This window comes from Equus asinus, chromosome 26 (assembly GCF_041296235.1).
Source record: "Equus asinus isolate D_3611 breed Donkey chromosome 26, EquAss-T2T_v2, whole genome shotgun sequence".
Lineage (NCBI taxonomy): Eukaryota > Metazoa > Chordata > Mammalia > Perissodactyla > Equidae > Equus > Equus asinus.
In genome coordinates this window covers 22301149-22326593 of record NC_091815.1, presented here as the reverse complement: position 1 = coordinate 22326593, position 25445 = coordinate 22301149, and the positions used below count along the sequence as shown (strand labels likewise).

The following is a 25445-nucleotide window of genomic DNA, read 5'->3' as shown; positions in this document are numbered from 1 at the left end:
GGGTGATTATCCCTCCTACTTCTCCATTTGACAGCCTAATTTTGCCTACCTTAAACCTGAAAGAGAATAAATAAATAAATAAATAAATAAATAAATAGTGCCTCATGGTGGATTACTACAACTTTAATGCCGTGGTTCCATCTTTTAGAAGCCCCATACCCAATAGCCAATATTTTTATTGTGGTATAATTGACATATAATACTATATTACTTTCAGTTGTACAACATAATGATTTGATATTTGTATATATTGCAAAATGGTCACTACAATAAGTCTAGCTAACTTCAGTAGGCATACATAGTTACAAATTTTTTCTTGTGATGAGAACTAAGATCTACTCTCTTGGTAACTTACAAATACGCAATACAGTATTATTAACTATTGTAGACATGCTGCACATTGCATCCCTCTGACTTGTTTATTTTATAACTTGGTACCTTTTGACTCCCTTCACCCATCTTCTCCACACCCCGCCTCTCACCCCCGGTAATCACTAATCTATTCTCTGTATCTATGAGCTTTTTTTTTTATTCTACATATGAGTGAGATTGTACAGTATTTGTCTTTTTCTGTCTGACTTATTTCACTTAGCATAATGCCCTCAAGGTCCAACTATGTTGTTGCAAATGGCAAGATCTCCTTTTTTATGGCTGAATAATATTCCATTATATACATACCACATTTTCTTTACCCATTCATCCATCGATGGACACTTGGGTTGTTCCATATCTTGGCTACTGTAAATAATGCTGCAGTGAATATGGGCGTGTGTATATCTTTCTGAGTTAGTGTTTTTGTTTTCTTCAGATAAATACCCAGAAGTGAAATTGCTGGATCGTACGGTAGTTCTATTTTTAATTTTTTGAGGAACCTCCATAGTGGCTGCAGCAATTTACATTCCCACCAACAGTGCACGAGAGTTCCCTTTTGTCCACATCCTTGCCAACTCTTGTTGTTTTATCTTTTTGATGATAGCCATTCTACCAGGTGTGAGGTGATAGCTCATTGTGGCTTTAGTTTGCATTTCCTTGATGATTAGTGATGTTGAGCACTTTTTCATGTAGCTGTTGGCCATCTATATGTCTTCTTCATTAAATGTCTATTCAGATATTCTGCCCATTTTTTAATCAGATATGAATTTCTTATATAGTTTGGATATTAACTGCTGCAGGAGATCATAGCAGCATTCTTGCTAGGCTTTAAGCCTAGGAAAAATAAATTCCAAATGAGTGACTGGGGGATATGTGAATTGATACCAGATTGTTTTTGCCTTGGAATCAAAGGCCGGAAGGGAATATCTTCTCAAGCATGAAGGCAAGGGGCTTAGGAATGCCAGGCCCTTGCAGGAACGGAATGCCACCTGCATACCTTGCTGATTGTTCTTAAGATACTCCCCAAGGGAATAACCTGGGATGGGCTGGTGTGCTTTGGGGGGATGAAGAATAGAACCTGTGGACTTTGGCTTACGTGTCCCTGCAGGCATGAGTTCCCGCTATTGTATATGTTTGAGATTCTTTACCTGCAAATAAATATGTGGTGATCTGAGGGACCTCACACCTCAGTCCTTGAGGCTGATGGTCCCCTGTCCCATTGAATAATATAGATTGTGTTCTGTCTGTTAATTCCGTCCGCCCCTTTGGCTGGCTGCCTAGCTGGTCTCGGCAGCAATTAACCTCTTATCAGATATATGATTTGCAAATATTTTCTCCCATTCAGTAGATTGCCTTTTCATTTTGCTGATTGTTTCCTTTGGTGTGCAGAAGCTTTGTGGTTTGATGTAATTTCACTTGTTTATTTCTGCTTTTGCAGTCATATTAAAAAAATAATTGCCAAGACTATTGTCAAGGAGCTTACCACCTATGTTTTTTATAGGGCTTTTACATTCCCCACTATCCAATATTATTAAAATTACTGACTCTATCCAATCAACAACTGGTAAATATTTTGCTCTGATAGATTTGGCTAAACATCTTCTGTTTAGTGCCTATTTCAACAGCCTCTCAGCTGCAGTTTGTCTTTTCCTGCAAAAGGACACAATACACCTTTTCCAGGCCACCCAAGGGGCACCTCAGCAGCTTTGTCATCACTTTGCAGACAAGATCTTTTTTTTTTTTTTAAGATTTTTTTTCCTTTTCTCCCCAAAGCCCCCCAATACATAGTTGTATATTGTTTGTTGTGGATCCTGCTAGTTGTGGCATGTGGGACGCTGCCTCAGCGTGGCTTGATGAGCAGTGCCATGTCCACGCCCAGGATTCGAACCAATGAAACACTGGGACGCCTGCAGCAGAGCGCGCGAACTTAACCACTCAGCCACGGGGCCAGCCCCTGCAGACAAGATCTTAACTGCATCCATCTTTCTCTAGGAGCACAAGTATGACATTACATTAATGACATTCTCCTTCAAGGAGATTCATTTGATACTCATTACAGACATACAAGACCAACATTTTTGGGCCAGCCCAGTGGTGCAGTGGTTAAGTTCACATGTCCCGCTTCAGTGGCCTGGGGTTCGCTGGTTCGGATCCCAGGCACAGATGTGGCACTGCTTGGCAAAGCCATTCTGTGGCAGGCATCCCACATATAAAGTAGAGGAAGATGGGCACGGATGTTAGCTCAGGGCCAGTCTTCCTCAGCAAAAAGAGGAGGATTGGCAGCAGTTAGCCCCGGGCTAATCTTTCTTAAAAAAAAGAAAAAAGTCTTGTAGATGAGATAGTCCATTTTCTGATTGCCTCTTATTTCCTTAGACTGTACTGAGTCCATCCCTTTCCTCTTCCCCTTCTAAATTATTTTTGTCATATCTTATTCCATCATGTCTTCTGGGTTTGTGGTTAAAGTGATGATATAATTTTTATTTTGGTGTTTTCCTTTTCTTTATCCTTGATGTAAGAGTTAAGTGTTTACCAACCTGATCTGATAGAGAGCTGCCATTTTCTGATTATTGCCTACCTATTCATCTCCTTGCTCAGGGATTTGTAGCCCCTTTCCTGTTTTGTTTTGTTTTTTCTTTCAGGTATGAGGGCCTTCTTGAGGTTTTCTTGTAGGGGGCATCTTGTGGCAATGAACTCTCTTAGCTTTTGTTTATCTGGGAAAGTTTTTATTTCTCCATCATATCTGAAGGAGATTTTCACTAGATAGAGTATTCTTGGCTGAAAGCTTTTGTCTTTCAGAATTTTGAATATATCATTCCACTCTCTCCTAGCCTATAAGGTTTCTGCTGAGAAATCCACTGAAAGCCTGATAGGGGTTCCTTTGTAAATTATTTTATTCTGCCCTACTGCCCTGAATATTTTTTATTTGTCATTGACTTTTGCCAGCTTTACTACTATATGCCTTGCAGTAGGTTTTTTTGCATTAACATAGTTGGAAGTTCTGATAGCCTCTTTCACATGGATTTCCATCTCCTTCCCCAGGTTTGGGAAACTCTCTGCTATTATTTCTTTGAACAAGCTTTCTGCTCCATTCTCCTTCTCTTCCCTCTCTTGAATAACTATAATCCTTATGTTGCATTTCCTCATTGAGTCAGATATTTCTCTGAGAGCCTCTTCATTTCTTTCTAGTCTTAGTTCTCTCTTCTCCTCCCTCCGAAGCATTTCTACACTATTGTCTTCTATATTGCTAATTTGGTTTTCCATAGTGTCAATTTTGTTGTTTAGGGAGTCCAGATTGTTTAAAATCTCATCCATTGTGCTTTTCATCTCCAACAATTGTGATTGGTTCTCTAAAGTTTTGATCTCTTTTGTGAAGAAGTTCTTGAATTCGTTAATTTGTCTTTCTGTGTTTTCTTGTAACTCGTTTAGTTTTTTTATGATAGCTATTTTGAATTCTTTGTCATTTGGGTTATGGATTTCTGTGTCTTCAGGGTTGGTTTTTGGATACTTGTTATTTTCCTTCTGGTCTGGAGATTTAATATGCTTTCTCACACTGCTTGATGATGTGGATTTTTGCCTCCATGTGGTGTTATTATCGGGTTGTTGCTGTCACATGCCTCCACTGGGTAGGGATCAGGCACTGTGAATTCTGGGCTCGGCACAATCAGGGTCTCCCCAGCTCTGGCCACTGCTTTTCTCACTGTGCAGCACTCTGGCCGATGGCAGATCTGGAGCACTGGGCAGGGGAAGGGGTGCTCTCCTTCTCCGCTCTGCCCCCAGCCTCGCTCCTCTCTCTGTGTGGAGCTTTGGGCAATTGCAGGACTGGAGTGCCAGGCAGGGGAAGGGGCATTTTCTTACACCTGCGTGCCTCCCCAGACTGCTGCCTCTGTCTCTGTGTGGTGCTCTGGGTGCTCACAGGGCTCCACCAGCCACTGCTTCTCTCTCTGTGCTGTGCTCCCAGCAATCATGGGGCTGGAGCGTGGGGCTGGAGCACTGGGCAGGGATGGGGCTCCCCTCCACAGCTGCACATCTCCCCTGGCTGGTCCCCCCCACATTGTGCTGCGTTCCATGCAGTGTGTGGGGCTGGAGCACTGGGTGGGAATGGGGCACCTCTCCTCAGCCATGCACCTGCTCCAGCCAGCCCCCACTCAATGCATCCCGCTCTGGGTGATCATGGGGCTGGAGCGCTGGGTGGGGACTGAGCACCTCTCCCCAGCTGTGCGCCTCCCTCAGCCTGCCCCTCTCTCACTGCACCATGTTCCTGGCGAACATGGGGCTGGAGTGTGGGGCTGGAGCACTGGACAGGTACAGGGTACCTCTCCCCAGCTGTGCACCTCCCTCAGCCAGCCCCTCGCTCACAGAGGTGACTTTCCCTGCAAACGTGGAGTTGGAGTGTGGGGCTGGAGCGCTGGGTGGGGACTGGGTGCCTCTCCCCAGCTTCTCACCTCCCCCAGCTGTGGCTGCTCTCTCTCCATGGAGCTCCTGCCAATCAGCTTTAACTTCCTCTGGAGGATCCAGCCCTACCACCACCTTTAGACGTATGGCTGCATGGGTCTCCCAAATGTCTCCTGTATTGTGTGTATGTCCTCCGTTGGTGTTTGAGTGTCCTTTTGGCTGTATTTTAGAAAGGAAAGTCTGAGGGAAGAGCTCACTCTACCATGATGCTGATGTCCACCTGGTAATTCTACTTTTTAATTATCTGAGGAACCTCCACACTGTTTTCTTAATGGCTGCACCATTTTACATTTCCTCCAGCAGTAAACAAGGTTTCCAATTTCTCCAAACCCTTGTGAATACTTTTCTGTCCTTTTGATAGTGGCCATCCTGATGGGTGTGAGGTGATGAGTCATCATAGTTTTGACTTGCATTTCCCTAATGATTAGTGATGTTGAGCATCTTTTCATGTGCTTATTGGACATCTGTATATCCACTCTGGAAAAACATCAATTCAAGTTCTTTGTCCACTTTTTAATTGGATTATTCGTTCTTTTGTTGTTGAGTTGTAGGTGTTTTAAAATATATATTCTGGATATTAACACCTTATATATCCTAGATATTAACCTCTTGCAATTATTTTCTTTCATTCCATAAGTCGCCTTTTCACCATGATTTTCTTTTCAAGTGCATACGTTTTAAATGTCATGGTTTTCTGTTTGTGTGTCTTGTTATTTTGTGTGTGTGTGTGTGGGGTGGATTTCAGCATCTGAAGAATCAGCCAACTCTCCCAGACTTTGTGGTCTGTTGTCCTACAACAAAGACTTCCCACACAGCCTGGCTAGAGATTCTGGAGATCTCTCAAGCGTTTTCTGGGCACGCATCCTTCCTGGGCTTGTGCACGTAGTCGCCTATTTGAATACTTTTACTGGTTTATACTCAGGAGCTCCCCCTTGTGTCTGTCTGAGATATTGCCGCCTCTCCGCTGCTGTTAGAAAATTACAGTCCTGGGGCTCCTCCTAGTATTTTTATTAGTGGTACTGCAGACTCTGGTGCACTGTTGATGTCTTTGTTCTTAGAGACTTCCAACCTGTGGCCACATTGTTGTGAGTACTTGGATACAGGAATTACAGACACCGGTTCCTTGGGTAGTCCCCCTAAAAGTCAGCCCGACGAATGTTCTACCCCTTTTCCCTCCTCAGGGAGAAGATGGGAGTTGGGGTTTCCAACCCAATGTGGGTTGGTGCGGCAGGCGGGGGAAGGGGCCCTCTGATGAGAGAGATTGGAGAGTGTCACAGATTTCCTATCAGGCTTCCATGGAGTTGGCTTTGTGCTTGCCTGGGGTGCAAGAACCATTTAACTGGTTTCTGGATTTCTCACAGCTATTTTGTTGGTTTGTTGTTAAATTCACGTCTCCCTGGTGGAAGGAGGATCTAGGGTTCCTATTCCACCATCTTTCTGATGTCACCTTGTGTGAAGGTTTTTGTGTGAACACAAGTTTCAACTAGTTTGTAAACACCAAGGAGCATGATCGCTGGATTGTATGCAGAGTGTGTTTAGTTTTGTAAGAGACTGCCAAACTGTCTTCCAAATTGGCTGGAACTATTTTGCACTCCCACAAGTCATCCTACATCCTCACCAACATTTGGTGTTGTCAGTGTTTTGAATTTTGGCCATTTTCACAGGTGTGTAGTGGTATCTTATGTTCTAATTTGCAATTCCTTCATGACACAGGATGTTGAGCATTTTTTTTATCTGTTTGTTTGCCATCTGTATATCTTCTTTGGTGAGATGTCTGTTTAGATTTTTTCCCATTTTTAAAATTGGGTTGTTCATCGTCTTATTGTTGAGTTTGAAGATTTCTTTGTATATTTTGGATAACAATCCGTTATCAGATGTGCCTTGCAAATATTTTCTTGCAGTCTGTGGCTTGTCTCCTCACTCTCTTAACAGTGTCTTTTGCAGAGTAGAAGTTAAAAATTTTTAATGAAGTCCAGCTTATCAATTATTTCTTTCACAGATCATGCTTTTGGTGGTATATCTAAAAAGTCATCATCAAACCTAAAGTCATCTATATTTTCTCTTACATTATCTTCTATGAGTTTTATAGTTTTGCATTTTCCATTTAGGTCCATGAATCATTGTGAATTAATTTTTGTGAAGGCTAGAAGGTCTGTGTCTAGATTCACTTTTTTAGCATGCGGATGTCTGACTGTTCCAGCACCTTTTGTTGAGAAGACTATCTTTTCTTCATTGTATTGCCTTTGCTGCTTTGTCAAAGATCAGTTGTGTATACTTGGGTGGGTCTATTGCTGGGCTCTCTATTCAGATCCATTGATCTGTCTATTCTTCCACAAATACCCCACTGTTTTAGTTAGTTTTATTCTAAGTCTTGAAATTGGGTAGTGTCAGTCCTCCACCTTTGCTTTTTCAGTATTATGTTGGCTATTCTGGGTCTTTTGCTTCTCCATATAAAATTTGTAATTAATTTGTCAATATACACAAAATAACTTCCTGGGATTTTGATTGGGATTGCTTTGAATCTATAGATCAAGTTGGGAAGAACTGATATCTTGACGATATTGAGTTTTTCTATCCACAAACATGAATATCTATTTATTTAGTTCTTCTTTGATTTCTTTTATTGAGTTTTGTAGTTTTCCTCATAGAGATTTTGTACATATTTCATTGGATTTATACCTATGTATTTCATTTTTTTGGTGATAATGTAAATGGTATTGTGTTTTTAATTTCAAATTCCACTTGTTCATTGCTGGTATTTAGGGAAGTAATTGACTCAGATATTAACCTTATATCCTGCAACTGTGCTATAATCACTTATTAGTTCCAGTAGTTTTATTGTTATTTTTGGTCAATTCTTTTGGATTTTTTACATAGACTATAATGCCATCTGTAGACAAAGACAATTTTATTTCTTCCTTCCAAACATGTATACCTTTTGTTACCTTTTCTTGTCTTATTGTATTAGACAGAACTAGTACAATGTTGAACAGCAGTAATGAGAGGGAACACTCTTGTGTTGTTCCTGATCTTAGCAGGAAAGCTTATAGTTTCTCGTCGTTAAGTATGATGTTAGTTGTAGGGTTTTTGTAGTTGTTCTTTGTCAAGCTGAAGAACTTCTCTATTCCTAGTTGGCTAAGAAATCTTATCATGAATGGTTGTTGAATTTTGTCAAATGCTTTTTCTGCATCTATTGGTAAGATCATATGATTTTCTTTTTTAGCTTGTTGATGTGAATTACATTGATTTTTGAATGTTGAATGAGACTCACATACCTGGAACAAATCCACTTGGCTATGGTGTATATTTCTTTTTATATATTGCTGGATTAGATTTGCTAATATTTTGTTCAGGATTTGTGCTTATGTTCATGAGAGGTATTGGTCTGTAGTTTTCTTGTAATGTATTTGTCTTGTTTTGGTATTAGGGTAATGCTGGCCTCATAGAATGAGTTAGGAAGTATTCCCTCTTCTATTTTCTGGAAGAGATTGTAGGGAATAGGCAAAGTTTCTTCTTTAAATGATTGGTAGTATTCATTAGTGGACCCGTCTGGGTCCAATGCTTTCTGTTTTGGAAGGTTATGAATTATTGATTCAATTTCTCTAATAGATATGGGCCTATTTGGATTTTCTATTTCTTCTTGTGTGAGTTTTGGCACACTGTGTCTTTCACGGAATTGGCCCATTTCATGTAAGCTATCATATTGTTAGGAATAGTTTTTCATGATATTCTGTAGTGATGGCCCTTCTTTCATTTCTTTTGTTTTTAAAGATTTTTCCTTTTTCTCCCCAAAGCCCCCCAGGACATAGTTGCATATTTTAGTTGTGGGTCCTTCTGGTTGTGGCATGTGGGATGCTGCCTCAGCATGGCCTGATGAGCGGTGCCATGTCCACGCCCAGGATCCAAACCGGCGAAACCCTGGGCCACTGAAGCGGATCGCATGAACTTAACCACTCGACCACAGGGCCAGCCCTTTCATTTCTGATGTTAGTAGTTTGTATCTTCTCTCTTTTTTTCTTAGTGAGCCTGGCTACAAGGCTTATCAATTATATTAATCTTTTCAGAGAATCAGCATTTGGTTTCCTTGATTTTCTCTGTTGATTTCCTTTTTTCAATTTCATTGATTTCTGCTTTAATTTTTTTTTAAAGATTGGCACCTGAGCTAACATCTGTTGCCAATCTCTTTGTTTTTCCTTCTTCTCCTCAAAGTCCCCCAGTACATACTTGTATATTCTAGTTGTAGGTCCTTCTGGTTCTGCTATGTGGGATGCCACCTCAGCATGGCTTGATGAGCAGTGTTAGGTCCACACTCAGGATCCAAACAGGTGAAACCTTGGGCTGCTGAAGTGGAGTACATGAACTTAACCACTCGTCTGTGGGGCCCACCCCAAATTTTTGTTATTTCTTTTTTTGTACTTACTTTGGGTTTAATTTGTTCTTTTTCTAGTTTCCTAAGGTGGAAGCTTAGATTATTGATTTTAGATCTTTCTTCTTTTCTAATACAGTTATGCACCACGTAAGGATGTTGCATATACATTGGTGGTCCCATAAGATTAGTACCATTTAGCCTAGATGTGTAGTAGACTATACCATCTAGGTTTGTGTACGTGCACTCTCTGATGTTTGTAGTATGATGAAATTGCTAACGATGCTTTTCTCAGAATGTACCCCTGTTGTTAAGCAATGCATGACTGTGTATGTAAGTTTGATGCTGTGAATTTCCAAGAACTGCTTTTGCTCCATCCCACAAATTTTGATAAGTTGTATTTTCATTTTCATTTAGTATTTTAAAATTTCTAAGATTTTTTTTGACTTGTATGATGTTTGGAAGTGTGTTGTTTAATCTTCAGATATTTGGGGATTTTTGTCAGCTATCCTTCTGTTATTGATTTAGTTCAATTCTATTGTATCAGAGCATACATTGTATGATTTCTGTCCTTGTAATTTTGTTAAGGTATGTTTTAAGGCCACAGATGCTTGTTGTGTCTATCTTGGTGAATGTTCCTTGTAAACTTGAGAAAAATGTGTATTCTACTGTTGTTGGATGAAGTAGTCTGTAGATATCAATTATATGAAGTTGATTGATGGGTCTAGAGTTCAACTTTGTCCTTAATCATTTTCCTTTATTGAAAGAAGAGCGTTGAAGGAATCTACATATGATAGTGGATTCATTTATTTCTCCTTGCAGTTCTAAAAGTTTTTGCCTCATATATTTGGATAGTCCATTGTTAGGTGCCCATAAATTAAAGATTGTTATTACTTCTTTGAAAATTCACCCCTTTATCATTATGCAATGGCCTTCCTTATCCCTGATAATTTTTCTTGATCTGAAGTCTGCTCCCTCTGAAATTAATATAGCTACTCCAGCTTTCTTTTGATTAATGTTAGCATGGCTTATCTCTCTTATCTTTGATGCTATCTTTGATATTTAAAGTGATTATCGATATAGTTGGATTAATATCCATCATATTTGTTACTGTTTTCTATTTAATGCGTTTGTTTCTATTTTTGTTTTCTCTTTTTCTTCTTCTGTGATTTTAATTGAGCATTTTATATGGTTTCTTTTTTCTCCTTTCTTATCATATCAATTATACTTTTTTAGAAAACATTTTTTTAGTTGTTGCCTGAGAGTTTGCAGGATACATTTGCAGCTAATCCTAGTCCACTTTCAAATAACACTATAGCACTGCACATGTAGTCCAGGTACTTTATAGTAACAAAATATTCCTAATTACTCACTCCTGTCCCTTGTATTATTGTTGTCACTCATTTCACTTATACATAAGCTATAATCATTGAATACATTGCTATTATTTTTGAACAAACTTATCTGTTAATTATAAGAAAATTAAAAGTTTTTATTTTACCTTCATTTATTCTTTCTCTAATGCTCCTCCATTTTTAAGTGGATCTGAGTTTTTGACCTATATCATTTTGTTTCTTTTTTTTTTTAAAGATTTTATTATTATTTTTTTTTTCCTTTTTCTCCCCAAAGCCCCCTGGTACATAGTTGTATATTCTTCGTTGTGGGTCCTTCTAGTTGTGGCATGTGGGACGCTGCCTCAGCATGGTTTGATGAGCAGTGCCATATCTGCGCCCAGGATTCGAACTAACGAAACACTGGGCCGCCTGCAGCGGAGCGCGCAAACTTAACTGCTCGGCCACGGGGCCAGCCCCTCATTTTGTTTCTTTTTGAAGAACTTCTTTTAACATTTCTTGCAATTCAGGTCTACTGGCAACAAATTCCCTCAATTTTTGTTTGTCTGAGAAAGTCTTTACATCTTCAGTTTTGAAGGATAATTTCACAGGGTACAGAATTCTTGGTTGGTGGTTTTTTCCCCCTCTCATACTTTAAATATTTTACTCTATTCTTTTCCTGCTTGCGTGGTTTCAGGAAAGTCAGATGTAATTCTTATCCTTGCTCCTTTATACATACGGTGTTTCTTTCTCTGGCTGCTTTCAAGATTTTTTCTTTCTCTTTGATTTTCTGCAGTTTGAATACATGCCTAGATGTAGTTTTGGCATTTATCCTGCTTGATGTTCTCTGAGCTTCCTGGACCTGTGGGTTTTTTCATTTGTTTGACATTAACTTGGGAAAGTTCTGGGTCATTATTTTAAATATTTCACCTATTGCTTTCTTTTTCTCCTCCTTGTATTCCCACTATGCACATATACACCCTTTGTAGTTGTCCCACCGTTCTCGGATATTCTGCACTGTTATTTTTCAGTCTTTTTCCCCTTTGATTTACAGTTTTGGAAGTTTCTACTGATGTATCGTCAAGCTGAGCAATTCTTTTCTCAGCCTAGTACTCAGTCTACTAATGAGCTCATCATTTCTGTTAAAATATTTTTGACTTCTAGCATTTCTTGATTCTTCCTAAAAATTTCCATCCCTCTGCTTCCATTACTCATTTTTTCTTGCATATTTTGTACTTTTTCATTAGATCTCTTTTTTCTTAAAAATTATAAATTTCTTATTTTATTTTTAAGATTGGCACCTGAGCTAACAACTGTTGCCAATCCTCTTTTTTTTTTTTCTTTTTATTCCCCAAATCCCCCCAGTACATAGTTGTATATTTTAGTTGTGGGCCCTTCTGGTGGCATGTGGGATGCTGCCTCAGTGTGACCTGCCGAGCCGTGCCATGTCCACGCCCAGGATCTGAACCAGCAAAACTCTGGGCCGCCGAAGCGGAGCACGCAAACTTAACCACTCGTCCACGGGCCAGGCCCTTTAATGGGGTTTAGTTATATTAACTCCAGAATTCTCACATGAATTATCTTTTGGTGCATTTCAAGAACCCCTCACTATCCAAATCTGTTTTCTGAGTTTGGATAACACAGAACACTGTGTTAACAAAATCTATTTGACTTCCGTGTTTCAGAAAGTGACTAGAGCAGGGGTTGACAAACTTTTTCTGTAACAGGCTAGATGGTAAATATCATAGGCTTTGCAGACCGCTCAGTTTCTGTTGTAGGTGCTCAACTCTGTTGTAGTGTGAAAGCAGCCAAAGACAACATGTAAGTGAATGTGTTGCTCTGTCTCATTTTTACTAACGAACACTGAAATTTGAATTTCATATAATTTTACATTATGATAGATTATTTTTCATCTTATTTGAACCATTTAAAAATCTAAAAACAATACTTAGCTTGCAGGCCATACAAAAATAGGCAGTGGTCTGGATTAGTTTGCTGACCCCTGATTTAGAGTTTGATTGTAAGGTTTTGTCAAAAGCATTTGATTTCTTAGTTCAGGTGATGGGTTCAGATTGTGATGAGTATCTATTTTTTTAAATAGACTGCTAGAATAAATTTTCATTTGTACAGACTCAGTACTAAATGACACTAAATTATAATTTTGTGAACTAGTTATTTTGACATCAGGATTACAAAAAATTCATAGAAACAGATGGTAAGCTTGTTATCGCATTTGATTTGAAAGTTCCTTGAATATTTAATAGATTTTGCCCATAAAATGATCTAGCCTGGTGATTGCTTTAAGTGGAGCTATTTACACGAAAACATTTTTTTCTTCATTTATTGTTTTGGACTATTAAGGGTTTACATTGCTCAATTCTGACAAATTCTATTTTCCTACAAATATCACATACTTCATCTAGATTTCCAGCTATTAGTAAAAATGTTAATCTCTTTAAACATAATCATGTCCATCTATCATTCATGTCTTCATCTGTCTTCTATTTGTCCCCGTCAGAATTACCAGTGTTTGTATCTGTATGTATTTTTTCCTTGAACTATTTTTGCCTTTATTTTTACTGATAACTTTTCTTCTGATTTTGGATTTAGTTTGCTGTCATTCTTCCAGCTTTTTGTCTTGTACATTTTGTTCATTTCTTAATCTCTTAGTGTTTAAATACCAGCATGCCTATTGGGCTATACATTTTTATCTGAATACAGATTTGGCTCCTTGCCAACCCTCAAGTTTTTCTACCTAATGTGCTCATTTTCATTCATTTAAACATAATTCAGGGATTGATTTCCTTCTTGACTCATGTTATGTGGAGGTGTATTATCAATATTCTGATATTTGTTGGCTATCATTTTAATTTTTTCCCATTCTGGAAAAGAATGTGACCTACATCATGTTCTACTTTGTCGGTGATTATTGAGTTAATATTGCATACCTTTCCCTGCTTTTTTGACAAATGTGTTTTCAACTATTCTCGATATGTAAACAGGGTTTTTTTTTTTTCAAGATTTTATTTTTTTCCTTTTTCTCCCCAAAGCCCCCTGGTACATGGTTGTATATTGTTCATTGTGGCTCTTTCTAGTTGTGGCATGTGGGATGCTGCCTCAGCATGGTTTGATGAGCAGTGCCATGTCCGTGCCCAGGATTCGAACCAACGAAACACTGGGCCGCCTGCAGCAGAGCACGTGAACTTAACCACTCGGCCACGGGGCCAGCCCCTGTAAATAGGTTTTTTGATGGGTATGAAATTATTGTGCAGCATGAAATATGAGGTGTGAATGTAGGCTTATTAACCCATTCTTTTTCTTTCTTATTTCTTAGGGTTTTATTTGCTTGTTTTTAAACTCCATGAGGAATAAGGAATAATTTTTGGTGAGAAGCTTTTCTACAAACATTACATCTGCTGGTCTTTTTCATGATGAATTCTTTAATGTCAACTAAGGTGTATAACATGGTTAAAGTCCCTTCCACAAATAATAATATGAAGATACTGATGCTAATATTGGATAACATTAGCTAGTTAATATATGTTAGTAACAGTCCCAACCATTGTATATTTCTTAACTCATTTAATCCTTGTAGCAATCCAGTACACACAGGAGTATATGTATTTAAAACATTTAAAAAGCAGCAGTAATTTTTTCTACAAGTATTTACATATTTGGTTGTGTGTGCACATGAACATAAGTAAAAATAGTTTTTAAAAAAGGTCTGGAAAGACACATAAACTGATAGTGATTCAAATGAGGGGATTAGAGCTATTGGCAGTATTTTACAGGGAGGAAATGTTCATCAGTTATTTCAGCACTGAAATATAAAGTTTGCAGAGAAAAACAAAGAAAAAAAGCACTAAAGTTGAACCTGGAAGGCAACTTTTATAACTGCAAAGTTTCAATGGGCACCATAATAATTGTCAGTATTTAGTGAAATGATAACCACAGAAAAGATTATTATGACCCCATTAAAAAGAATGACAAATAAACGTGTACTTACTGAAACAGTAGCAATGATAAAAGCAGGTTATGGTACAGCATGCATGTCATGATTATGGTTACACTAAATAAAATCTGGAAGGATATGCTGTAGTAATTTGAAAGCAGTCATCTCTGGTAGGCTTACAAATAATCTTTATTTTTTTCTTTCTGTTCTCTATGGTTTTTTTTTACAAAAAGAAAATATGAGTTTACAAAAGGAAAAAAGAGCTGCCTTCAAAAACAAAGTTACAATTCTGCCAGGAATTAAAAGACAGCCTGTGTAACACGACTTCCAGTGTAGTATTGGTGGAAACACAGATCTGTAGGCCACAGCACTAGAAAAGATGGCCATAAAACATAAGCTAATATAAACACAAATATGTAACCAAGAAGGAGAAGAAAACAATTGGCAACAAAGGTATTATTGAATAAGTAGTTGTGAGACAGAATCTTTCTTTTTGGGAGGGAGGTTTAATTTAGACCCTGAATTCACAATTTAAAACACATGTGATTAACAAGTTACGTAAAAATTGTAAATGCATTAGGAAAAACAATGCTAGAGTGTTATGGGTTGAACTATGTTGAAGTCCTAACCACTGGTACCTGTCAATGTGATCTTACACGGAAATAAGGTCTTTGCAGATGTAATCAAGTTAAGGTAAGTTCACTTGGGTGAGTGCTAATCTAGCATGACTGGTGTCCATATAAGAAGAGGAGAGGAGACACAGAGACACCCAGGGAGATGCACTGTGAAGACGGAGGCAGAGACTGGAGTGATACAGCTACAAGCCAAGGAATGTCAAAGATTGCTGGCTGTTACCAGATGCTAGCGGAAGAGCATGGAACAGATTCTCCCTCAGAGTCCTCAGAAGGAACCTACCAACAACTTTGATTTCGGATCTCAAGGCTCCCAAACTGTGAGAGAATAAATTTCTGTACCCAGTTTTGTGGTACTTGGTACTTTGTTATGGTAGCCTTAGAAATCTAGTACACAGGAAACCTTCAATCATGCATTATCTGGGGTTTTGTGGGTTTGTTTTTTACATTACTTGATTTTTAAAACATTATTACAAAGGTTATAAAAACGGGCCTATCATTCATCCAGTATGAATTCCTTCATGGCGAAGGAGGTCAGAGCGGCTACCAAAGGCCTTTCCACATTCCTTACAGTCATAGGGTTTCTCACCAGTGTGAATTCTTTGATGTCTAGTAAGATTTGAGCCTTTATTAAAGGCCTTCCCACATTCATTACATTCATATGGTTTTTCATCCGTATGGATTCTCTGATGTTGAATAAGTTCTGAGCTCTGAATAAAGGCCTTTCCACACTCTTTACATTCATAGAGTTTCTTGCCAGCATGAATTCTGTGATGGTTAGTAAGTGTTGAGGCACTACTAAAGGCCTTCCCACACTCCTTACATTCATAAGGTTTCTCACCAGTATGCATTCTCTGATGTTGTATAAGCCTTGAGTGTTGAGTAAAGGCTTTTCCGCATTCTTTACATTCATAAGGTTTCTCGCCAGTATGAATTCTCAGATGTGGAAAAAGTTGTGAACTCTTAGTAAAGGCTTTTCCACATACTTTACATTCATAGGGTTTCTCACCAGTGTGAATTCTCTGATGATCATTAAGGTTTGAGCAGTAATTAAAAGCTTTTCCACATTCCTTACATTCATAGGGCTTCTCACCAGTGTGAATCCTCTGATGTTGAGAAAAATAAGAACTACAACTAAAAGCCTTGCCGCATTCCTTACATTCATAAGGTTTTTCACCAGTGTGAATCCTCTGATGTCGAGTAACAAGTGAGCCACGACTAAAGGATTTCCCACACTCCTTACATTCATAGAGTTTTTCAGCAGAATGAATTCTCTGATGTTGAATAAAGTGTGAGTTTTGATTAAAGGCCTTTCCGCATATCTTACATTCATAGGGTTTCTCTTCATTAATAGTTTTTTGACGTGGAATAAGAAATGTGGGATGAATAAAAGTGGGCATGTCTTCATAGGTAAATATTACTTGACTAAAACGTCTCTTCTTTAGAGATAATATCTTGGTCTCACACACTGATTCCAGATCTGAAAGAAAACATAAAGGCATATGTTCATTTTTCCTATTCTGGGAGAGGTTAAACTTCTAAAAAAGAAATGGGAAGATTAAGCTGAAAATAATATCTGGGAAAGTAAACACTTAGTTCTCAAATAGGGCTAAACAATTTCTAAAACTGATAGGAAAAGCACAGACTTTAAGGAGAGGCAACAGAGGAAGAAGTTGAAGATGGTGACTAGGGAATAAATGATTTCTATAATCCTGAAATTTTGCTATGGATCAGAATCACCTGAGACTTTGGTGAACACACTGTTCAGGGCCATCCTCCACATATACATTGCTATACAGTAATTCTAAGTATACATACATTTATATAAGCACACATGCACAGCATCGTATTGTATGTTTTATAATTTGTGGATGATTCTCAGACCTACATCAAAGGACTACTGAGGAATAAATGTGTTGAAACTTATAAATGGAGGGAGGATCAGTGACTCTCTGCAAAGGGTGTACTGTTGGCAAATTCACATCAGGGGACAGCCTGCACCAAGTCTAAGGTGCTGAATGAAACTGGTGAGAATGGTAGACAGGTAAATGTCTTCTGTGGATAGAGCCTGATATGTGTTGGAGATACACTGAAAATAGTTTGCCTTGGAATTCTGTGATGCTGATCTTAGGAGAGAGAGGAATGGAATCTTCAAGTCATGGCAGTGACTAAGAGGAGAGGCAGCTTGAGTGTGAGAAAGAAGAGAATAAAATGGAACGTACTCTGAGAAGAAGAGAGGAACTCCATGTCAATATTTTTCCCCACTCTGCATATGTCTGCCAATGACCATGAAAGTGCTGCAAGTATTGATTTTGGGTTGACAAATAAATTTTAGTGAGTAGGTAAATTTGTAAATATGGAATCTCTAAGTAATGAGGGTCAAGTGTACTTTTAATTAAAAAGGGACATAATTTCTGTTAAAAATGGCAGAGTGTACATGAGTTTACCACTACTTATTCATGAATCTACAGGAAAATTACAGTAAAAGCTTAACAAGGGGACAGGAAAATCCTGCTAGGACAAAGGATACTGGAGGTGAGACAGCAATAACAAAACTTGCAAGCTGGAAAGCCAACGGATGAATGGTAAGTGACTGCAGACCAGAGAAAGTCAAAGTGAGCCTACAGTGGGTGAATTTCACAGCTCTGATTCACAGTGCAGATCCCTACAACTGCACAGGAATTGGAGGTATCAGGCACTTCTAACAGTGGGGGGCACAGAGAATGGTGAAAACCGAAGGATGAGTTCAAAGCCTGTATTAGTAGTAAGACCTCCAAGACCCCCCCCTCCTCTATCCCACAGAGAAGAATGATTATATTTTTTCATTTTTACAGAAACCTAGAAGTTTAGAAAAATGGAACCAGAGGGAATCTGGACTCAGGAATATCAGGCATAGCTGTGGGCATGGGTACTGAATGGAGAACAAAGGATTAACAGGAAATATACATACTTGTGATATAATAACGAATATATCTACTTTTTGTTCCCTGTTCCTGGCATACAGCTTCAAAAACCATTGGAATTCCTCACAGGACTGTTTTTGTTATTTACACCAAGCTCCTTTTGATCATACCTGAGTTTATGCTAACGAGGTGATTCACAGGGGGCCCTTAGTTTCAAGGGAGGTGCTGGTTGGTCACTCCTACCTACGTAATGAAACTCCAGTGAAAAACTCAGGGCAAGGACTGGGGGAAGCTTCCTGGTTGATGAACCTATCTATGTACCAGGAAGGTGGCACATCCTGACTCCACGAGGACAGAATCTCCTGTGCTTGAGACCCTCCTAGACCTTGCCCTGTGTACCTCTTCATCTAACTATTCATTATATCCTTTACATAAAATGGGAATCATAAGTACAGTGCTTTCAGGAGTTCTGTGAGTTGTTCTAATGAATTATCAAAACTGAGGGGTTGTGTGAAGCCCTGAATTTATAGTTGGATAGGCAGAAGTGTGCGTAGCCTGGAGATCCCACTTGCAGCTTGTGTCTGAACTAACGGCTGTGTTGTTGGGTACCTTTGCCCTTTAACTTGTGGGATCTGATGTTAACTCCAGGTAGGTAGTTTCAGAATTGAACTGAAGCATAAGACACCCAGCTGGTATCAGAGAACTGGTGTCAGTTCACAATACTGTAATGATGAGACTCTTGCTGTACTACAATTTAATACCCAGAACACTGATAATAGGCTCCTAACTCCCTCACCAGGAGAAGCAGTGAAGGTCTCCTCTCATGGGAAAATCATGCACAAGAGAAAAGATCAACAGTTACCAAAAGTGGGCAGTCCTCAGTAAATTAATCCAACCAGATCATCCTAAAGTAAATGAGACCCACTCCCCACTACACAGAGGTTCCAATCATCTTTGTAGTATCTCCCAATTAAAAATGAGCAGTAAGCCACACTATCAGACATTTGAGGAAAGTTTTTAACATGAAAAAGAGCCCAAAAGAGGACAAAGTATCTGTGAGGAAACAATGCAAAGAAGAAAAGAAAATGTCAAAGAAATATAATGAGTAACCTCAGAGCAATAACAGATCTGATATCCATTAAATAGGAATAAGATGCTAAATAAAGGAACACTGAGAAAACACAAGGTTATTAGAAATTGAAAATATAATAGAAATATTTTTTTAAAAATCAACAGTTCCTGTCTAGACCTGAATGTGCAAACTTCTGGCTTCCTTTCTCAACTGACCCTAGAGAAATTACACAGAATTTGGTTTTGTAGAACTGACACAAACTGAAAAAACCCTAGGGAGACTGAAGACTGGTATAAACTTGTGTGTTTGTGGGTGGAGGCTACCTGCCTGGACAGGTGGTAAAAGGAGGCAGGGAGAGGCTAGCCTGGAAGCACAAGTTTCTAAATTCTAACTTAGCCTTTCCCTGAACTGCCTTGGGACCACAATGGCCTGTGCCTTTACCACAGAAGTTGGTGGTAACAGCCAATAGACAGCTACTGAGTCACTGTGTTAACCTGATGGCAAAGAAAAAACACTGCTGGAGAAAGGAACATGGCTGACCATCCACTCTCAGGCGTCTGCTCCTCTACCTCCTTAACTATGAAAACCCCCAGAACTGGGAGAATACAAAAAAGGGAGGCGGACTCTTCCTGTGGTGCTGCTTCATCTACTCTTCCTGTGGATGATGCTGAAAGATGAAACTCTGATGAGAAGAGTTGCCAGGTGGAGCAGTAGCAAATAAAGTTTATCAGCAGTGAACCTGTAGGTCTTAGGGCTTGTTATGCCTGAGCTCATCTCCTCTCATTCCTTAAATCCACCTGGAGGGACGCAGACTAGGTTCTGGCTCTCGGCCCTTCCCCAGGTACACTGTCAGACAAGGTGGTTGATATCTTCATGGGAACATGAACTAACAGGGCAAAATGGCCACACACCAGAGGGTACAACTGTTGTGAAATAAGACCACAAACTGCCATGATTATCCTGACAGATTCAGAAAAGTTGTATGATGTGGGCAACATCTATTTACAGTAACTCTTAGCAAACTAGCATAGCAAGGTAACATATGTAACTTGGTAAAATTTATCATAACTTTGGCAAATATTATATGTAAATGAAGAAACTTTAGATATGCTCCCTATAACAAGGGGAAAAAAGAAATGGATGCCCACTACCACTGTTACCAACTGAGACAGTCCTAGCTACCATTATAAACAAGGAAATAACAAGTATAACAACTGGAAGGAAAGAGATAATTCTAATAACATATAGATAATATGATGATCTAACTAGAAAAACCAAGAGAATAAAAAACTTTAAGTTCAGTAAACTTGTTGGATACAAGACCAACTTACAAAAATTAATAGTATTTCCATTAACATCAGCACGATGGTAGAATAGGAAGCCCTAGACTCTCCTTCCACCCAAACACACATCAATTCAACAGCAATACATGGATCAATTCCCTTTGTGAGAAATCTAGAAACCAGCTGAGAGGCTCCTGCTTTCTGGGCAAGTGTGAAACCAGCCACATCAAAACTGGTAGGAAAACTAGAGACACCCTCTCACCATAACCCTCACGTCTGGCATAATGCCATTGGACTGGGAGGAAACCTCCAGCTTCCAGCTTCTCCCTGAGGACAGAAAGAGTTAGACTGCACATCCAGTGTTCTTCTCCGCAAGCCACCCAAAAGACAGGCTTGTCTCACCTGTCTCAGAACGCAGACTGGACCTGGCATATGGTATGCCCCTGGGGGCTACAGAGAGCAAAGGCACTGGTTTGAAGTAGCACGTGGACACTCACCACAGCTCCTCCCCCAGTTTAATGCAGAGCAGGTAGAAGCAAAACTCCAGCTCCTAGCTTCTTCCAAGGGAGGGAAAGAGTGGACTTTGCATCAAATGTTCCAACTTTTCCAGGGATTGCCCGAGGGACTGGCTTCTGTACTGGAGTGCTGATGGGACCTGGCATATTCTAGACACTTGGGGGCCACTGAGAACAAAGAAGGTGATTTGAACTTTCACGCAAACACTTGCCATAGCTCCACCCGCCAGCCCACAGCAGAGCGAGCGGGCAAAAACCACCAGCTCCCACCTTCTCCCTGGGAGGGAAAGAGCTGGATGACACATGCAACATTCTAATTTCTCCTGGAGCTACTTGAGGGATTGGTGCTTGTCTTGGGGTGCTGATGGGACCTGGCATACTCTACACGCCTGGGGGCCACTAAGAACAAAAACAGTGGTTTGGAGTAGCACGATGGTTTGAGAGGCTCACAGAAGCTCTGACTGGTGAAGGGTCTTCTCCAGATGAGGTCAATCCATGACGAATGGGACAGGTTGGGGTTTTTTCTAATGTGTAGATACCAATAGAAAGAGTCAAGGAAAATGAAGAAACAAGGAAACACAATTCAAACAAAGGAACAAAATAAAGCTACAGAAAATGACCCTAAAGAAACACAGGTATAGGAATTACCTGATAGAATTTTAAAAACCAGTGTAAATATGCTCAACGATCTCAGCAGAACAATGCAGAACACCTAAGATGTAAAGCAAACTGACAAAAGGGAGACATAGACAAAAATACAATAATAGTAGAAAACTTGAATAGCTTACTTTCAATAATAGAACGAGACAGAAAATCAACAAAGAAACAGTGACTTGAATACTATAGATCAAGTGGACCTAATGACATATGCAGAGCATTCTACTCAAGAGGAATAGAGAAATTAGAAAACATCTTGAGACAAACAAAAACACAACATATCAGAATTTATGGGATGTAGAAAAAGCAATATGAAGAGGGAAGTTTATAGTTCCTACATTAAAAAAGAAGAAAGATCTCAAATATACAACCTAACTTTACACCTCAAGGAACAAACTAAACCCAAAGTTAGCAGAAGGAAGGAAAAAATAAAGATTAGAGCAGAGAAAAATGAAAGAGAGAATAGAAAAACAACAGAAAAGATCAACAAAACTAATAGTTGGTTTTGAAAAGATAAATAAAATTGACAAACTTTTAGCCAGCCTAAGAAAAAAAGAGAGGAGACTCAAATAAATAAAATAAAAAATAAAGGCAACATTACAACTGATGTCACAGAAATAAAAAGGGTAAGAGACTCCTATGAACAAATACACCAAGAAACTGGATAAACTGGAAGAAATGGATATATTCCTACAAACATACAACCTATCAAGACTTAATCATGAAGAAATAGAAAGTCTGAACAGACCTATGACTGCTAAGAAGATTGAACCAGTAATCAAAAACCTCCCAACAAAGAAAAGCCCAGGATCAGATGGCTTTACTGGTGAATTCTACCAAACATTTAAACGGCCAATACCCTGATGAATATAGATGCAAAACTTCTCAACAAAATACTAGTAAACCAAATTCAACAGCACATTAAAAGGATCATACACCATGACCAAGTGGAACTTATTCCTGGGACGCAAAAATGGTTCAACATATAAAAATCAATTAATGTGATTCACCACCTTAACAGAATGAAGGATAAAAATTACAGTCATCTGAATAGACGCAGAAAAAGTACTGATAAAATTCAACAACTTTTTATGATAAAAACTCTCGACAAACTTAGAGGGAAATTACCTCAACATAATAAAGGCCATATATGAAAATTCACAGCTAATACCATACTTAATGGTGAAAAACCAAAATCTTTTCCACTAAGATCATAAAGGCAAAGATGCCCACTCTCGCCACGTCTATTAAACATGGTAATGAAGTCTTAGCCAAAGCAATTTGGCAAGAAAAAGATATAAAAAGCTTCCAAACCAGAAAGGAAGAAGTAAAACTGTCTCTGTTTGCAAATGACATCTTATATACAGAAAACCCTAAAGATTCCACATTAAAGCTGTTAGAACTAAAAAACAAATTTAAGAACCAGCCCCATGGCCAAGTGGTTAAGTTCAGTGTGCTTCACTTTGGTGGCCTGGGTTTGGTTCCTGGGTATGGACCTACGTCACTCGTCACTGGCTATGCTGTGATTGTGGCTCACATACAACATAGAGGAAGACTGGCAACAGATACAAGCTCAGGGCAAATCTTCTTCAGCAAAACAAAACAAAAAGAGCTCCCACACAGCAAAGGAGACAATTAACAGAGTGAAAAGGCAACCTATAGAATGGGGGAAAATATTTGCCAATCAAATATCTGATAAGGGGTTAATTTCTAAAATACATAAGCAAAAAAACTAATAACCCAATTAAAAAATGGGTTATGGTGTTGAACAGACATTTCTCTAAAGAAGACATACAAAGAGCCAAGAGGTATATGAAAATATGCTCAATATCACTAATCACTAGGGAAATGCAAATCAAAACCATGATGAGACATCACCTATCACTGTTATAGGCCTATTATCAAAAAAAAAAAAAAATAGTATTGGTGAGGATGTTAAGAAATTGGAACCCTTGTATACTATTGGTGGGAATGCAAAATGGTACAGCTCCTATGGAAAACAGTATGGAGGTTTCTCAATAAATTAAAAATAGAACTACTATCTGATTCATCAATCCTACTTCTAGGTATTTATCCAAAAGAATTGAAATCATGATCTTGCAGAAATATTAGCACTCCTGTGTTAATCACAGCACTATTCACAATAGCCAAGATGTGAAAACCACCTAAATCCATAGATGGATGAATGGATAAATAAAATGTGGTATATACATACAATAGATTATTATTCAGCCTTAGAAAAGAAGGAAATCTTGCAATATTTGACAACATGGATGAACTTTGAATACATTATGCTAAGTGAAATAAGCCAGTCATGGAAGGACATATACTGCATAATTTCACTAATATGAGATATTTAAAAGGGTAAAACTCATAAAAACAAAGAGTAGAATGGTGGCTGCCAGGGGCTGGGGTGAAGGGGACATGTGCAGCCGCTAATCAAGAGGTATAAAGCTTCAGTTATGCAAAGTGAATAAGTTCTAGAGATCTATACAATAGTGTGTCTATAGTTAACAATACTGTATTATACACTTACAAACCTGTTAAGAGGGTAGATCCCATGTTAAATTTATGACATGTTAAACGTTATTCCACAATAAAATTTTTAAAAAGAAAGAAAAAAACACCAAAAAAGTACTTGTATGAATTTATAACCCACCAGCAGCTTATGAGGGTGCATACTGCTCCACATTCTTACCTATTTTACTAACGTCAGACTTAAATTTTTGCCCATGTTGCTGGTGTCATAATGGTATCCTACTGCAGTTTTAATTTACATTTCCCTGATAATGAACAAGATTAAACTCCTCTTTATGTGTTAAAAAGTTAATAGTATTTCTCTGCACCAATAATACCAACTAGAAAATTATAGATGCTCACAATAGCAACAAAATCTATTTAAAAAAATCTACATGGGACTGGCCCTGTGGCCAAGTGGTTAAGTTCACGCGCTCTGCTTTGGCAGCCCAGGGTTTCGCCAGTTCGGATCCTGGGCACGGACATGGCACCGCTCTGTCAGGCCATGCTGAGGCGGCATCCCACATAGCACAGCCAGAGGCACTCACAGCTAGAACATACATTTTTGTCCTTTCTACAAGGGCTTAAAAGGGATGTAGCTGGCTATGGGGGTTGGTATCACATGAGCTAAGGATGTTTCTAGTCTGTTAAAAACATTTATGTATGACAGCTCAATTACGTACCTCCCACATTTTTCTGTGGTTAAAAATTATAATTAATATGGGTCATTGAGACCATCTGGGAATAAGTTAGGAGAGATGTAATGGGAAATGTTTTCATCAAAAAAATAACAGTTTTGCCTTAAGCCAGCTGCTCCAAAATGTGAAAAAGATGGTGTAGCTATAAAAGACATCTAGCTATTTTAAAATGTTAATTCTCCAGAAAATGATGCATAAATTCATTTTAACCTCAATAAAAATGTCAACAGCTATTTTTTGCATTGTGAATATTAATAAGCTGATTCTAAACTTTATATGAAAATGCAAAAGATGAAGAGAAGAAGCAAGGAGAACTTGCTCTACCAGATAACAAGACTTATTACATGCTACAGTATTACTATAGTGTGGTATTGGGATGGGGGTAGACAAATAAGCCAATGGAACATAATAAAGTCCAGAGACAGACTCAAAGATATGGGAACACATGATTTATGACAAAGGTAGCCTTACAAAGAATGGAAAAAAGATAGACTTTTCAATAAACATTGTTGGTCAACTGGATGTTCACATGGAAACAAATGAAATTTGACCCCATATCTCACACTATACACAAATATCGACTCCAAGGAACTGTAGACCTAAATGTAAAAGGTAAAACAATAAAGCTACTAGAATATAATGCAGAAAATATCTTCATGACTTTGGGGTAGGCAATGATTCCTACACAGGACACA

General features: G+C 38.7%; 1 protein-coding gene across 10 annotated transcripts in view; it reads right to left on the bottom strand.

The window, feature by feature from the left end:
• Nucleotides 1–14083: 14083 nt before the first annotated feature.
• The window catches only part of ZNF829 (zinc finger protein 829), a 32891-nt gene continuing 21529 nt past the window's right edge, over nt 14084–25445 (bottom strand). For all 10 annotated transcript variants that reach the window (XM_044759467.2, XM_014848802.3, XM_044759470.2 and 7 more), the window contains one exon: nt 14084–16585. In XM_044759467.2, the coding sequence (XP_044615402.1) occupies nt 15606–16585 (980 nt within the window). In that variant the 3' untranslated portion in view covers nt 14084–15605. The remainder of the gene's footprint in view (nt 16586–25445) is intronic.